The 17,100-nt window shown below is 37.2% G+C and overlaps 1 protein-coding gene across 1 annotated transcript in view; it reads right to left on the reverse strand.

Annotated features, from left to right (window-relative positions):
• Window positions 1-6,968, reverse strand: part of LOC103705956 (E3 ubiquitin-protein ligase IPI1-like) — a 31,712-nt gene extending 24,744 nt beyond the window's left edge. Inside the window, exon 1 of the mRNA XM_008789873.6 lies at window positions 6,520-6,968. Within this exon, the coding sequence (XP_008788095.1) occupies window positions 6,520-6,682 (163 nt within the window). The 5' untranslated portion in view covers window positions 6,683-6,968. The remainder of the gene's footprint in view (window positions 1-6,519) is intronic.
• Between the last annotated feature and the right edge of the window lie 10,132 nt (window positions 6,969-17,100).

The following is a 17,100-nucleotide window of genomic DNA, read 5'->3' on the forward strand; positions in this document are numbered from 1 at the left end:
AAATATCTGCTACTTGTTGCTACTTTCCAGAATACTTAAGGCCGAAGTCACAGCTCCTTTTTCCTATTAAATTGCTACTCAAAACATGTTGATATTTACTCTCATAGTTTAGAACCAATTACCAGCCTCCTCTCACCAGTTCAAGTTATGTAACTCCAGTATGTGCTTACATTTCAGGAACTCTACTTTGGCATGTTAGGAAACATTTCATGTCGTGACATAGGGGTTGTTCTTTTGCCAATCTTCCCACATGCTCTCTTGACTAGATTGTTTCATCGAAGACCAAATACATTGTTCTCCATGAAAATTCCTGAAAACCCATGTCACTTCACATCAATCTACAAAAGAATAACTTTGACTTCCTTTCTCACATGATTATCTTAGAATTATCTAGACTCACTTGTCTACACAATTTCTTGATGATATAACACATCATCCCATTGAAAGCCCTTAGTTTAAGATTCACCTATGGTTATTAATTTGATGTAACAATTTATAAATTAAATTGCTGCTTTGATCACATTTAGTATCATTTTTTATATCCTAAAAGCCCTTTATTTGGGGAATTCAGAAGAGTTATGACTAAATAAAAAAACAAAGTATAACAAATCTACACCACTAATATCATGATAATTTAACCTTAACCAGCTACAACTACTCTATTCTTACTGGTCAACTTTATGGATCAAATTACGAAAGTCAAGATTGAATGTTTTACAATTAGCTCTCAACCTCTCATTAAGCTTCTATTTTAAGTATCAAATATGCAACGAAGGTAATTGTCATCAAGAGAGGGGCCTACCATGGAAACCGAAGACTATATATCTGTATATGTAGATATATAGATATATGCATGCATACATACATACATACATATACATATATATATATATATATATACATATATATATATATACATATATATATATACACACACACACATATATATATATATATACATACATACACACATATATATACATATATATAGGTGTGTGTGTGTGTATGTATGTATGAGTAATAAAGTAAAAAGGCAGTGCTCCAAATTTTCAGGAAGAAAATAAGGAAACAAACATATGCAATAATTTACAAATATTATAAGATGATAACATTCACTTATTTGGCAGGTGTTGCTTTTTCCAGTTCTCAGTTTCACACAAGGAATGAAGTATTATTTGTCATGTTAACGCATATAATGGGCTTGCAAAGCCAAATTATGATGATACCAAGCTTTCAATGACACATATAGATATGCAACAATATATGACATGGTTCTAGCATGCTACTATCATACTAGGTAAGTCGCTTTTCAGGCATCAAGACTAACATGAATTGCTTTTCTAGCAGAAAGTAGATAAGCATTGGACACCCATAGATGACACGATCCATCTAAACAAATTAGTATCTTAAACAAACTAAAGAGATGCTAGTAAGTATGACTAAAGAGAAGACAGCATTATGTTAGATCAAATCAGAAAAAGAAATTCAAGTTTCATAGTGGAAATAAGAATATATTCAATGGTAAGTAAAAGTTACTACAATGTTGTCAGCACGTGATAGGAATGATGTACATGAATAAATGATATAATCAACGAGAAGATGATAAAATGCAAGTTGCAACAGACAGACCATCTACATAGCAGTCTATATTGAAGTTTACCACACCTAGACACTACAATCTAAGCATTTACAAGCCAATATTATGGGTACATCATGTGCACACCTTGTATTGTGACAACCCTTTAGCACGATAGTGTGTATCATAATTTAGATTTGCCTTCATCAACCTCTGCATTTTCTAAACTACAGACCCGAGATTAAGAAATCAGGTAGTGTGGTATTTCTTAGTCATCAGTTCCAACCAAGTTACTAATCTCATTTATATTTCCACAGTAATTGCATTCATATAACCTATTTCCACTTTATTTATATACAGGCCCTTATCCTTTAAGGCTTTATTCCATATTTCCAATTTAGAATTTAACATATGCATCTTCTCATCAACTGAACCTATATCATTTGCTTACACCATGTTATATCTTCCTAAATACAAGTACAAATTTGGCGCAAGCCCACATACTCATTAGTCCCAAAGAAATTACCTTTGAAGCTTGCCATGGCATCAGCATCTTCTCATCAATTGAACCTATATCCTTGGCCTACACCATGTTATACTTTCCCAGATACATGTTTGGTCAAGCCCCTATTAGTCATTAGTCCCACAGAAATTACGAGTGCAGCTTGCTGTGGCATCAGAATATTTTTCCTCAACAATGTCAATGCAACTTTTATGCACATTCTTTTTGCTTAATGCACAACAAGTTACTAATAATTAACCTGAATTTGATAAGAAACTCCCTTTTATATTGAATTAGAAGTTAATGTCCATTTACACAAAATACTAGATGAAATTGGCAAAGCCCTCAACATATATGAGTATGCCATTTGACAAGATACCTTTTGTCAGCCCCCGACCACACAGAATTCAAACCTATCATTTCCCAATACAGGAGAAGTGTCTCTTCCAAAAGAGATGAGTGGTATACAAATAGTACATAAGCATTGGACCTTCTAAGCATTATCCTTTAACTCTTAACTATTGAAAGTGTTAAAAAAGATATTGATATTATCGTCAAATACAGTTCGAATTATATAATTTTGCTTGTAAGAAAGTCGGTAAGTGTTATTAAATAAATTTAGCATCATTAGAGAAAGAAGTATTGAATCGTGCATTCAGGTACCAAGCATACCAGCCCATACAAGCCACCCGGATCTATGCCTAGTCAACCCATACTACTAAGTGTCAAGCTTAATGGTGTTTCTATGCCTTCTTTTGTATCTACTATAAAACGTCAACTCCCATAATGTGATTGTAAGTGAAGCATCTACAACCATCCACATCTCTCAACCCACATTCCCCATCTAGCACACTATCCGTATTTCCCACCATGCATTGGTTAGAGGGGGTGGCCGTTAATCAGGAGGTGGAAGGTTTAAATCCATCCTCCAAAATTATTATTTATTTATTTAGATAGGTTTAACCTTTTTAATAAAAATACACATGCATAAAATGTACCATGCTCTGGTTTTGCTTAAAGTCATGCCACTGATACCTTGTGTTAATACAAAACATATCATGACAACATAGCATACCAACAAATAACCAATCAAGAATCATACATCAATTTATAAAATCTTGGATCAAATAGAAAAATCATTATCATTTTTCCAATGTACATAAATACATGTGAGTGTTATATATTTATGCATGGTCCTTTGAACCTGCAACATTAGATCGTTACTTGGTCTCATTCGAAATACTGGCCAGATTTACTGATTTTACTGATATTGGTAATAAGAACTCATGCAATTAATATGTGCTATACTATATAATTTAAAGGAAGCCAAATTACATCAAGTACATTTTACAAGGCATTAGAAACATTTAGTTGAGTTGGTTTGAAGTTTGTGAGTCGTGTAATGCCTTCCCTGCATTTGCACTGCTCATTCCTATATACTAGCAGCATTGATTAGATTATGTTAAGTGCAAGTTTCACACCTATTGCCATGTTTGGTCGGCATAAATAGAAATCAGGATTGTCTACCTATTCCTTGGATATCCATTCCTAGGAGCCACCATAAATGACTGATTTTTGATATCTATGTTTGGATAATTAAGATAATTCGAGTGAATGAAGCAATTCCTATAATATATTCCAATCTGCATAAATATACTATAAAATTATTATAATATTATAATATGATTATTAAGTATTAAATAGTTATATATCATAATAGATGTTATGATATTAAAATAATATCTTCTAATTATTATAATTTATTTTTAATGCATTATTATATTGTAGTATCTAGTCTATAACATAAAATGTAATAATGTATCATACAATTTAGCTATATGTTTTAATAATATATGGTTCATAGAATTATATATATTATATTACATAATATACAATTGTTTTATATGTGATATTATATATTTTTACAGTAATTAATTCATATGTAATATATCAGCATTATCTTATGTTAATATTTACATATTAATACATAGTATTGTTCTATTTCTATGTAATAAATACTATATATCATTATAGTAAATATTATATAATTTATATTAATCAATATAATATATAAGAAACCTCTTTTTTATCATTACTTAGGCTCATATCCAACCTCGCCCTTGCACAACCCCCCTCTCCCCCAGGGATACTTTTACCCCTCTTATGGTAATTCAATAACCACTTAAGTCAGCATTTTTGTGTCTAAATCACCTGCAAATCATGGGAATGGACTGAAATGGAAAACTGATACCCATTCCCAATTCACATTTTTGATTCCTATTCCAACAAACACAATGTGGCCTATAATATGAAGCGCCGTAACACTTCAACAAAAGCCTAAATTGGATACCCCTGTCCAGATTTGCAATAGGTATTCTCTTATTCTCTTTTATCAATCCTATTTGCCTCGTTTTACCTTATTAAATCCACTACACCTTTTATGAGGTTTTGGTCGAACCTTGGCACATATTTTTTTGAATTCACAAATCCTGCTACATCATTTTTGACTTCATAGCATCCATTTTTTATATTGACACTGCATTTATTGTTGGGCTGCTTAAACCCAATTGTTGATTTTCTCTTTCTTTGCTTTTTTTCATTCTCAAACAAACTAAACCATTCTCTTTCACCTTGAGATTGCTCTACTAAATTTTTCCTTTCACTATCCTTCTGATATGTGTAGTTTAGTCCTAGATGATATGAGTGAGAAGGGGAGAATTCCCTTCTCACCATACATACGCATAAATTACCTCAACTTCACCTTGACAATCGCAAAAGAATCTTCATTTCAAATATAAATAGGGTGGCACCCTCAATGACCAACCTTTATTCACAGCATCCTGAAATTCCCTTCTACCTCCAGAACTCGGAGGAAGGGAACATTTGCTGATAGCCCAGACCCATAAGACATTCACAAAGTGCTAACTTGACCAAGACCACATACTCTATTTTAAGCATGAAACACAGCAAGCTACAAATTATGTCCATCAAACTTGTCGTTAATCGTGATAAACAATGTTTTAAAAGGTGCCCCGCTTATTGCTTAGTACCTAATACTTAACAGAAATAGTTATAATAGTTAATATTTTAGTATTACTAATACCCATATCAAGCCCTACCAAAATCCACATAAAACCCAACCATCAGCTTAAATTTTCACCCCTACATAGGCACATAAGATTTGGCTGTATATTCCAAAATGCTAAATGGGCCCACATATTAGTCATACAATAATAAGCAGGTTATATATGCAGCAGCATCAGCATAATGCTAAGTGGACCACCTTTTTGGTCCTTTTGCAATATGATTATGACCATATACAGTAGCCAAATACAAGCAGTGAAGTCAATAGTTTTCCAGGCAGCAGGCCTTCTAAAGTTGTCTATGCTAGGAACTTGGGACTATCATTTAGAAATTTAACGTTAGGCTGATAGTCAGTCACAAAACACTACTAAATCTTTCTAATAAAGCCCTCTGGCCTTAGGGTTATGATCCAAAATTTATCCTATTTTCATGGTAAAAGGCTTAGAGGAAACAGGAGAAGGATGATGATGACGACGACGATGACAATAATCACAACTACAACAAGCAGGGCTTAGACTTGATCATCAACAACTATAATCAAATTTAACATCATTTCATTTTTTAGCCAGTATATATAAGATCTGAGTAAAGAAGGGTTAACCTCAAATGGAAGCAAGCACTTCAAGCCCTAAAATCATGTATGATGCATAAAAGTTATGATACCTAAAAATGACAAGATGAGATGCGGCTTACTCACATAGCAGTTTATACACTTGCGGTGTAAATATGTTTCTTGCTACAACATGCATTTCCATCTTAGGAACATGCATTGAGCACAAATCAATAAAGTTTGTATTCAGGAAAGGAAGCTCTGAAACAGGAAAAAAAAAGCCTAAATTTGCATTAAATTTCACCCTTCATACAGTGGAAATTCGGCCTTAATTAGCAATCTCACTCGTAGCTGCCACCTGTGAAACTAGAAACACAACAGGTTAGCCAACGAGCTAACCTAATTCCTACCATAAGTTCACATAGGGCATGCATCAGACTTATTGTTGAATGGATAATTATGAAAAAGAAACCCGTGGTTCTTCTAGGATTTCTTAGTTTCCTTCCAAACCCAAGTCAAAAAATTACCAAAAAATGCCATATTACGGATAAAGATTGAAACTTTATTCAAGTAAAGAATCACCGATCACAATCAAATCCATCCTTTACAACGCAGACAAGGCAAACTCCACGAAAAATATCCAGTAAGCATAGATCTAAACAGAATCCCATTCAGGCCAACAAAAAGGTTCGAGTTTGTCTACAGGAGATGCACGCAAACCAGATTCAGACAACCCTAGAACACCCATAACAGCGGATAAGATTGGGCAATTCATGCAATATGCAACGAAAGGGAACAATTCATCACCTAGATGGAATTCGTGCCCGCATTGGAGCCTGGCGGTCGATCTATTCCCCTGATTCAGCACGAGCTCCAGGCAAATCGAGCAGGAGGAGGCTGCGGACGTGGCCCCCTTCCCCTCGTTGGAAAACTCCGCCTTTTCTAGATTCATGGCCTCCAAGCCGCTCATCGATCTCTCCCCCTTCTTCTTCCCTCTCCCCCTCCGCTCCTCGAACCCTTGCTCAAAGACCCCGGAAGCCGCGAACTCTTGCTCAAAGACCCCAGAAGCCCCGATCGATCCCCACTTCCGCCATGACGAGATAATAAAAGCTAAAGCAGGGACAGACCGGAATGAGAGGGTTTCGGTTCGGACAAGATGGTAACGGGATTCCGCTGCAAAAGTTTTTTTTCCAGATTTCGTTCGTCCTTTTTTATTTTTATTTTTTGCCCTTTCCTCTTCTGCGGTTTTATGACGGTGGTTTACGTGCGGCTGAGAGGTTTTAATGGAAGCAGACGTCAACGGAGTCGTGACGTCAACATATCTCCATCCTCATATGTATACTCTTTTAACTCAATAGAACTGCTCTCATGGCCGTAGACGATTGTGTACGTACCACATGTACAATGGGTGTGTATATCACCAAGAGAGTGCTATTAGATCTATTTAAGATACTTCATATATATTATCAAAAAAAAAAAGAGACGTCATATCCAGGCCTCATCTTAATTTATTGGTTCTTTCAACATTCACAGCTTGCAAACCCTAAAAATTGCAGCAATTTAGCATAATATCTTAGTCTCATCTCTTGAATTTATTTGAACTCTTTTATTTTTGCTCTATGCATTAGTAAGAAAGCAATATTGTTTTCATTCATATTTTTACATATAATTTTTGCATATAAACTTCCTTATTAAATAACATCGAGGAATTCTGTTGATTATATTGAATTATTTCTAGAATTTTTATTTTAAAAATAATAAAAATAATAATTGGTAAGATAAGTATTTTTTTTATTTTGACATCTTTGTCGAGAACAACTCATGCATCCTTTTCGTCGACTTCCTCTCCAAGCTATTTAGCTATATTGTAAAGCCTAGATCTGCTTGCCAGCTAAACAAAAGTAGAAATAATTGCCGACTACTATTAGCCCATCAACTTGTTTTCATCCTCGGCATTATTTAATGTGACATGAGCGCCAATAGTTTCATAAAAAAAACATGGTCAGCAATAGATCAATTGTGATGCTTATCTATGGATGAGAACATATACAAAAAATAATTGGACAAAAGTAGAAACAGTTGTCGATGAGTATCATTGTCAACTAGTATCAACTCACCGACTTATCATCATCCTCTATGCTTAATGATGATAGTATAGAAATTACATTAGGTTGAGTTGAGCAGGCTTACGAAACCCTAAATTCTATCAATAGAGCCAAATGTGGGTTTGTTGCTACAGTTTCCATCTTGCTCTGGGCGAGCTAGAAAACTTGAGATCTCCAAGAAAATATTTGGTCAAGATAGAGAATGGCCTATCAAGCTTGATTGGATCAAGCTAGATGTGTGTGCTAGTTTGCTACCACCGTTGAGCTAGCCAGAATGGTATGGATCAATGGAAGATAATGGTAGCGTGGGTCTAGGTGCTTTGATCTTAAAAAACTTTCACCATCATTATACCACTGCTCCAAGAAGATGAAAATTGATAGGATGTAGCACTAGACTACAGTTGAGGTATAGTACTGGGCTACGGTAAAGATGTAGTATTGGGCTACGGTAAGGATGTAGAGCGGGACTCCCGTAGAAAGCTAATTTACACCTACTCCTAGGATAAATGGCTAAGGTAAATGTAAATATAAAGATAAACTAATTGGATTGATTATGAAGGATCCCATACAATGTACAATTGTAAACTTTATACAAAGGCACAACAACTGAAATTAAATAACCATAATACAATTGTTAGTCCTTGTGACTGTTAGGTTTCCCAGTGCCCTAGGGCGCAGCAGAAGATATGGGATTATAAAAATTTGCTTATAAAACCCATTATATGAAACCCTAATAAGCCAAGATCACCTTAATAGTATAACCAAATAATGTAGAAAATATAATCTTGGTATAGAAGAATACATGTCATGCTATATCCAATATGTCTAAAGATGTCCTAAGGTGCCCAAATGTTCACCCTCCAATGTTGATCCACACAGGAATGGGTTTAAGACTCTAGCTCCACTAAAACTTGATTTTAGTTGTTCAATCCTTCCAAAAGATTTAATTGGCTGATTTTTCTTCACTTCCTTCTTCCTTTCTACCTCTAAAACATTCACTAGCCTTTTTATCCTAAAGAAGACCCTCTTGTCTTAGGTTAGGGCAAAAGAGAGAGGCTTGTAAGAAAGAAGGGATAAGGGAGAGAGAAGGAGAGGCTTTTTCTCGGATGATTTTTTACAACCCCAGGGCGCCTCCTTATTTATAAAAGATGGAGGGATGCATCACAAAGGGATGCATCCCATCCACACGCCTCATCATGATGAGGCGTGTGCCATGGGGGGCATCCCATCATGATGGGGCGCTAAGGAGAAGGGTGTATCAAGCTTTAGAAAAAGCTGTATCTAATGATATGCTTCTTTCTCACGTCTCTCTCTTAAATCTTGATGATCCAAGGGCCCAAATGCAGGAAATCAAAGCCAATGGTCCAGATCTAGGCGCCATCTAATGGTCCAGATCAAGGCATCATCATCCAGGGTGCTATCCAATGGTCCAGAAGCAAGATGCCATCACCAATGGTCCAGATTCATGCGCTGAGCAATGGTCCAAATCTTTCATCCAGAGAGCCATCTAGTGGTCCAGATTCATGCGCTGAGCAATGGTCCAAATCTTTCATCCAGAGAGCCATCTAGTGGTCTAGATTCAGGCGCTGACCAATGGTCTATATCTTTCATCCAGGGAGCTATACAGTGGTCCAGATTTAGGCGCTGACCAATGGTCCAGATCTTTTATCCAGGGAGCCATCCAGTAGTCCAGATTCAGGTGCCAACCAGTGGTCCAGATTATTCATTCAGAAAGCCATCCAATGGTCCAGATGAAGGCGCCAACCAGTGGACCATATCCTTCATTTAGAGAGCGATCTAATGGTCCAAAAGTGAAGGTCCTATCAAACCCAATCCAATTGGGTTTAACCAACTTAAAGAAAACATTAAACCTAATCAAATCAGGTCTAATTAAAGCCAAATGAGTTCCAACTCTTGGCTAACCCATATTAAATCATGATCTAATCATATTAGATCAACCTAATCTAAGAATCAGATTCAAATTTAATTTGAATCAGAAGCTAAGGTTTGCAACACATGCTAGCATGTTCATCTTGCAAACATGATCTAATCCAATTAGACCTTTGATCAATTTTCTTGTGTGTAACCCATTAGGTTCCTTATCTTAGCCAGCGGTAGGTGCAAGTGCAAGTTGACCTAACCTGATTAAAATACATCTAATCCAATTTAGATCCAATTTAGTGCTAAATCTGACTTAGAAATCAAAACCTTTCTAATGCTTTGATCTAATCAAACTCTTTGATCCGATCAACCCACAAGACAAGATTGACGTCTAGCAACGTATCATGTCTACTCGGAAGATGAGAAATGTATTGGACAAATCCAAACATACCCTTCAGTGGCAAATTACAATGCAATTCAATCCCTCAGTCATACTACATCTTGAATAAGTGCATGAGTGTGGATCAATATCAAACTCAATCACTTATTCATGTCTCTCTCAATCTTTTATATGATAATTCAAACAATGAAACATTACAAACTCTTTCTAATTTTCATTTTGCTTTGATCAAAGGCTTCTTGAATCATCATAAGATTAGAGTAAGTAGGATGTTACCTTCTCTTACTAGAAGTGACTGATTCCTTATTGACCTACTCACAACCTTCGTACAAAATCCACCATATCCAGAATACCCCGTACACAACGCAATGTCGTGAATGAGGGTAAACCAAAACATAGGTTCAAGTGCACAAGGTACCATGGTGATCTCAGGTATAAGGATCAGTTGCACAACTCCCACTATGAGAACCATCTTTTGACAATTAAGTAAGAATCCATAAGATGTTCTCATTACTGGTCATTTCAGTGAACTCATTCCTCTATTGAGCACCCACATCTTTGTATTAGTGTCTCACACAAGTGATTGTGACATCAATCACCCTCTACATCGAGCATACATAAGATGTGCCAATCTTTCTGGTAATATTGATCCCCGACTCAATATACCAATTTGATTGCGAATATTCTAAATTAGGAATTTAGGATTTTAGGTCTCACCAGTATGATTTCATCATAACCTTAAAACCAATGTCCTAATTTATGGGGTTCATCATCCAACAATAAAACAGATAAGCAGCAAATGATGAAAGACAATGCCTTTATTGATATATATCAAGTATCAAAGTACATGATTTGGAGGATTACAAAGAGAAACCCATAAAATGATTAGTTTATAGGGCATCTACTCTTTCAATAACTATCTTTATCGCCACGTGTCCAATGGTTTCAATAGTTTAATTCTATGATCCTACTACGATGTACTACAAACTAGGATGCTTCATGCCTCTCGGTCTGCTAATTGTACTAGTGTGATTCTAAGTCTTTGGCCTGCTTGTTTATGTTTTGGTTGAATCCCATCCATTTGGTCTTTGTTTCTATACTTAGCACAATCCACTACAACAAAACTCCACCTTATCTAGCAAGGGTCACATGACCTTCATGTGTTTGACTCTCTCAAATCTGATCCACATGGTGCTTGCTATCAATAGCCATTTAGATTGTTGAGATGGGGTGTAAACACTTCCCCCCACATTATATTAGCCGATGATCGAGAGGTTGAAAAGATGTCCATAAAATGGCACACCCTCTTTTAACTTTGAGCTTCCTCACATGCCTAGGATAGTACTTTAAATACTTACCATTAACAGTTTGGCCATGAATTTCACCATCTACACTCTTTAGGGTATATAGTCCTCTAGGTTGCATTTGATCAATGATATATGGTCTTTCTTATTTTAGGGACCATTTTCCAAACTTCATATCTTGTAACCCGATAAGGAGGATCGTCTTTCATAACAAATCTCCAAAGTTGAATGACTTCAACTAAACTTTCTTGTCATAAGATCAAGAAGCTTTAACTTTTGGGCAAGCAAACAGTCTAGGACTGTTAGCCTCATTTTGTCTAAATCCCTTAACTCAGCCATCATTACCTAAGAATATCTTTGACCATCTTAGTCAAATAGATAAGCTATATTGTGTGATCTAATAGTGATCTTCATAGGCAGCACTGCATCATGGCCATGGAGTAGGGAATACGAAGATGCTTCAATGGCTGATCTCTCCAATGGCCATAGATAAAAATTTGCCAAAGAATTTTTTCTTGATCGTAATGAATTTAATATAGACATTCTTATGAATCTTTATTTCTGATGCCATCTATGCTAACTCATTGGCCTCTTGATTCTTTGCTTGGAGAATGAATGTTATAGTTACCGCAGTAAAATCTTCTATTAGTTGTATCTCCTTCATGTAGCAAATACTTCATTGTTGTATTTGTACTTTCTATAGAGTTGCTTCATCACAATGAGAATCACCCTTGACTTCCATGATTGTAACTTAGCTGAAGCTTGATCTTGTATTCAAATCTGAGAAAAATACTATAGCAAGAATCCGGACAAAGCAATCATCCATTTGCTGATCCTTCCATGAATGATTAATTTAATGAGCATATAGTTAATCACATAAATGGTGCAATTGAATAAAAACTAGAAGCATGTAGTATCTCCACTTTGCACAAGTATAATATACAATACTAGATACAACTTCTCAACTGATGTATATCATCAATCAGTCTTAGTTAAAGACCTGCTTAAAACATACAAAGCTTGTTCATGCCCAACTGTTGGAAATTGTGTCCTGAAAGACAATCGTCGGCCTATTGATGATTGAATTGTATATGAATTAATAAAATTAATAAAAGTTATTTGGAAATGTTTCATTACATATTTTGCATCTTCATGAACTCAAGTAATGTAATGAAGTCCTTAGGACTCTATTAAACGATAAAGGAGGATTTATCTACGAGTCCTTAAACTAGTTCGCGACCAAACGATATGCTATCATTAGGACAATAGCATTATCAAGAATAGGTCGTTATGTGCCATATACGTTGGTTGTCCTCTTATCCAAGGAGTGTAGAGACACTGATATGTCACACAGGTGAAGTATAGGAGTACATTTCACTGAACGTGACCAGCTCCGGAACGCTATGCTGTCAAGTAGGGGTGGCAAAATATGACCCGACCCGCCAACCCGATGTTAGATGTATGCCCTAGAAGCCAATTTGGCTGACACATTGTTGATTCTAGGGACATAATTTTGTACTTGACTATTTATTATTGAATAAATAAAAGGCATCTTTTTCATTCATATTGTTTATGTGTCTATGAATCGTCCAAGAAATTAATAAGATGATGATACATATTCTCAAGAGTTGAGAATTTGAGCCATGTATCATTGGTGATTAATTTCTAAATGCTCCTGATCAATGGATCATCACGAGGACGGTGATCGATCCGATCAGTGCACAGATCACTTTCCTTCTGGATGGACGAGACTTGAGTCCACAGTGTAGGGACACTGAAGTGATAGTGCAGGTGCTTGTTAGAGAACAAGGGTACTGAGCGTGACCAAGACAAGAAGTCACTTGGATGTCTATCCACTCGTCAGTGACTTACTTGATGTTGCAGTAGTGTGACTGGTCCTTTGACCTGCGGTGCTTCGGCTACTCACAGTGAGGTTATTGTAGTTTGACTGCACACATACATGGTCTCTAGCCATATGGGTCCATGCAGTGTAGATTGGTTGCAGTAGGTTCACTGTAGGAGTAGGGTATGCACCTATAAGGAATCTATCGACCTTGATAGAAGAGGAGTGATCCTATGTGATTTGTTAGACTGAGTTCTAAGACCTTGGCCAGGGCAGTAAAGTGGAGAAAGAGTTTTCCACTATCGAACTCAAGTCGAATAAATCTTGACATATGACAGACGATGGGGTTTGACGAGTTGTCCATGACCTCCGTCCTGTAGGGATCCACGATAGTAGGACTGTATCACATGTTAACTGCACCTAGAGGTTCATCATTCCATTCAGCTGGGTAGCCACTACATGCTGCTAGGTGTCACTGGTGGATGGTGGGACTCATAGGGATTATCTTGATGATCGATAAACCCTAATGAGTTGAGTTGGAATCGTTCCAACCCATTGAAAGGAGTTTTCAATGATATAGTGATAGAGATCACAATATATCTCACTACCAGTCAGAATAGAACCTATGGGGTCACACACACTAGAAGTATTGACCGATCCGATGGTTGAAATCGTGATTAGGAATCACAAAGAAATCAATTTGATTAATAGAAGTTGAAGAAGTGAACAAAGGGAATTAATTAATTAGACTTAAACACAAATCCTACTTCGGGTAGGATTCCTAGAGTCCTAATTGGATTAGGGCTGGGAATCCTAGTTGGAGTAGGACTGGAATTCCTACTTAGAATAGGATTCCTACAATCCTAATGAGATTAGGAATTTTGAATTAAAATTGGATTCCTACTTGGAGTAGGATTCCTAGAAATCCTAATTGGATTAGGACTTCGGATTCAAATAAGAGTCCTAATTGGATTAGGACTAAAATTAAATACATCCTAATTAGATTAGGATTCTTTAAGTCTAAATTAATTATTAATCTAATGAATCAACATGACTCCTAATAGGATTAGGATTGAAGAGTTCAATTGAGTCATGATTCATTCAAGTCCTAATTGGATTAGGACTAGCGTAGATTGAACCAAATTTGGCTAATCCTAATTGGATTGGGATTAAACCATGAGAGAGGCACCTAATCCTCTTTGGAAGAGGATTAGGTTAACCAAGTAAGAGGGACATCAGCCCCTCTCACTTGGCTAGGGCGACATGAAGAAGCTAGGGCCGGCGCCCCCCCTTCTTAGGCAAGTTGTCATTGGAACTCCTAAAAGTTAGGAGCTCCAATCCCTTTATAAGGAGGACTAGGGGCCGGCGCCCTAAGCAATGGAATCCTCTTCTCCTTGCTGCCGCCACCCTCTCCCAACTCCCTGGTTCAGCCGCCAACAAGAAGGAAAAAGAAGAGAGCCTTGTCCGCCTCCTCTTCCTCCAATCCTTCTTCCAACGCGGGAAAAAGAAAGAAGGCTGCAGAAGCTGTGTTCTTCTTCCTTGAGTTCCTTCTTCCTCTTCCTCCTCTCAAGCACAATCAAGGGTTGATTGAAAGAGAGGAGATCAGCCATCAAAAGAAGTCTTTGCAAGGGAGCTAGCACCCCGGGAAGACAAGAAAGCTTTGATCGGTTCTCTACTTCGTGTGGATACCCGTAGAGGCCGGACGTTTGAACGGCTTCAAACGAACCCTCTTCCAAAACCACGAATTCAGATTTGCGGTGATCATCTACCCGCGCAAGGTGAAGATTTGATCTTCCTATTAGTTTTAAAAGTTTTAATTCTTACCTAATTACGAAAGGTCTCGAAACAACGTTCATGCGATGAACGTCGAACTCGTGCATGCCGATTCCGCTGCCATCTGAAAAATTTTTGAAATATCAGCGGCATGGGCGGGTTCCCAACACCCGACCCGTGTTCGACCCGCCATAAACAGGTTTGGGTTTGGCCTAAACAGGTTCGGGTCGTAAACAGGTCGACCCGTTTAACCTGTTTATTAATTGGGTCGGATACGGATTTTAGATGTCTGACCCGTTTAAACCGTTTAACCCGTTTAACTGTTGGGCAGGTTAAACAGGTCTAAACAGGTTAAACGGGTTAAACAGGTTAAACAGGTCTAAACAGGTCGGGTTGGGCAGGTTAAACAGGTTGGGTTGGACAGATTAAACAGGTCTAAACAGGTTAAACGGATCAGGTTGGGCAAACAGGTTAAACAGGTCGGGTCGGGTTGGGTAAACAGGTTACCTGTTTATTAAACAGGTTAAACGGGTCGGGTCGGGTTACCTGTTTAATAAACAGGTCAGGTTCAGGTTTGTAATTCCTGACCCGTTTAATAAACAGGTCGGGTTCAGATTTATAGTTTTCTGACCCGACCTGTATTTGACCCGACCTGTTTATGCCTGACCCGACCCGATTGCCACCTCTACTGTCAAGAGATGTTCCGAGTAGATATGGATATAAGTATCCCTCGGACCTAAGATCACTATGGTGACGTGCAAGCAACTCACTGTACTTTGGTACCGGATTATCTGAATTTCTAATTTAGTGATGGAAGTTTACTGGGTGTAGTCAAGTATTTGCGAAGTCGGTGTGTGAGTCAAGATGGAATTGACCCCTCCTAGTGACGGGAGATAATGCCCTTGTGTTCAATTTAGCGAAATCTTAGCCAGTATAATTCTTGTAAGGAGTCACAAGATATATAAAGTTGAAACACATTTTAGATGCACTGATTAAAGAGTTGATAGAGAAGTCATCCTAGGTATTTGGAGTCATAGGGATTAATTATACGGTAACCATAGTCCAAGGGTTCCAGAATATTGCTTTGTAATTATTCGGCCTATCCAGACGTCGGGTACTATTGCTAGATTGTCACTTTGATTAGTACAAAAAGTCGTTCTTGTGCTACCGACTTAGGTTCGAACCTATGGGGTCACATGCATAGAAGTTTTCAGGTTGATCAAATGGCTGATCGATGATTAAGAATCATCTAGGAATACATCGGTCAATTCGATTGATAACCCTAAGCAAAAGTTGCAGTAAAATAATTATTGAATTATTAAAGGATTAATTAGCAATTAGATTGTTAATGAACTCAATTGATTGAATGATTGAGCTTAGGTTAAGCAAAATTGAATAAGATTCAATTCGAACTACGTCAGAGTTTGACCTAATTGGATTGGGTTCGATCCGAATTGATTAGGCTCGACCCAATTAATCAGACTTGACCCAATTGGATTGGGCTTGACCCGAGCCCATTAAAAGTCCTTATTTAATAAGAATTCTAAGTTCAAAAATTCAGAAATTGATAAGAAGAAGAATTTCTAAATTTTAGGATCCTAACTTTCTTTCTTGTAGAAGAAAGACACCTCATCCTTATCCCTAAAATTAGTGGCACCTCTCCTCCTTATTTTTGGCCAATTTTTGGGGTGGGGAAAAAGGAGGCATGGGGCTATTTTTGAAATAAATATGGCATCTCAAACCTTCCTAAACAAATTAGGATGAAATCCCTAATTTGTAGGGATGTTTGGCGCAAAAAAGGATGGTGGCGTGCGGCTGAAGTTGGGGTGCATGAACCCCTGAATTTTAGGGATTCAAAGCACACCAAAAAAAAGGGATAATCATCTCCTCTTAGCTGCCGTATTTCACAAAATTTTTGGAATTTTTATTAGCCAAAATTCGTTGGCTAAATGAGGTGTGAGGTGTGGGGGTCTTTTGGCGATAAAAGGACCCCCACGCCTAGGGTTTGGGTGTGAAAATTTTTTGAGAGACCTAGAGGTTCTAAAAAATTCACCAGCCGGCTACAGAAAGTGATTAAGGCAT

Source organism: Phoenix dactylifera, chromosome 12 (assembly GCF_051530095.1).
Source record: "Phoenix dactylifera cultivar Ajwa chromosome 12, Ajwa_hap1_PhDact_Kaust_v1.1, whole genome shotgun sequence".
In the NCBI taxonomy this organism is placed as follows: domain Eukaryota; kingdom Viridiplantae; phylum Streptophyta; class Magnoliopsida; order Arecales; family Arecaceae; genus Phoenix; species Phoenix dactylifera.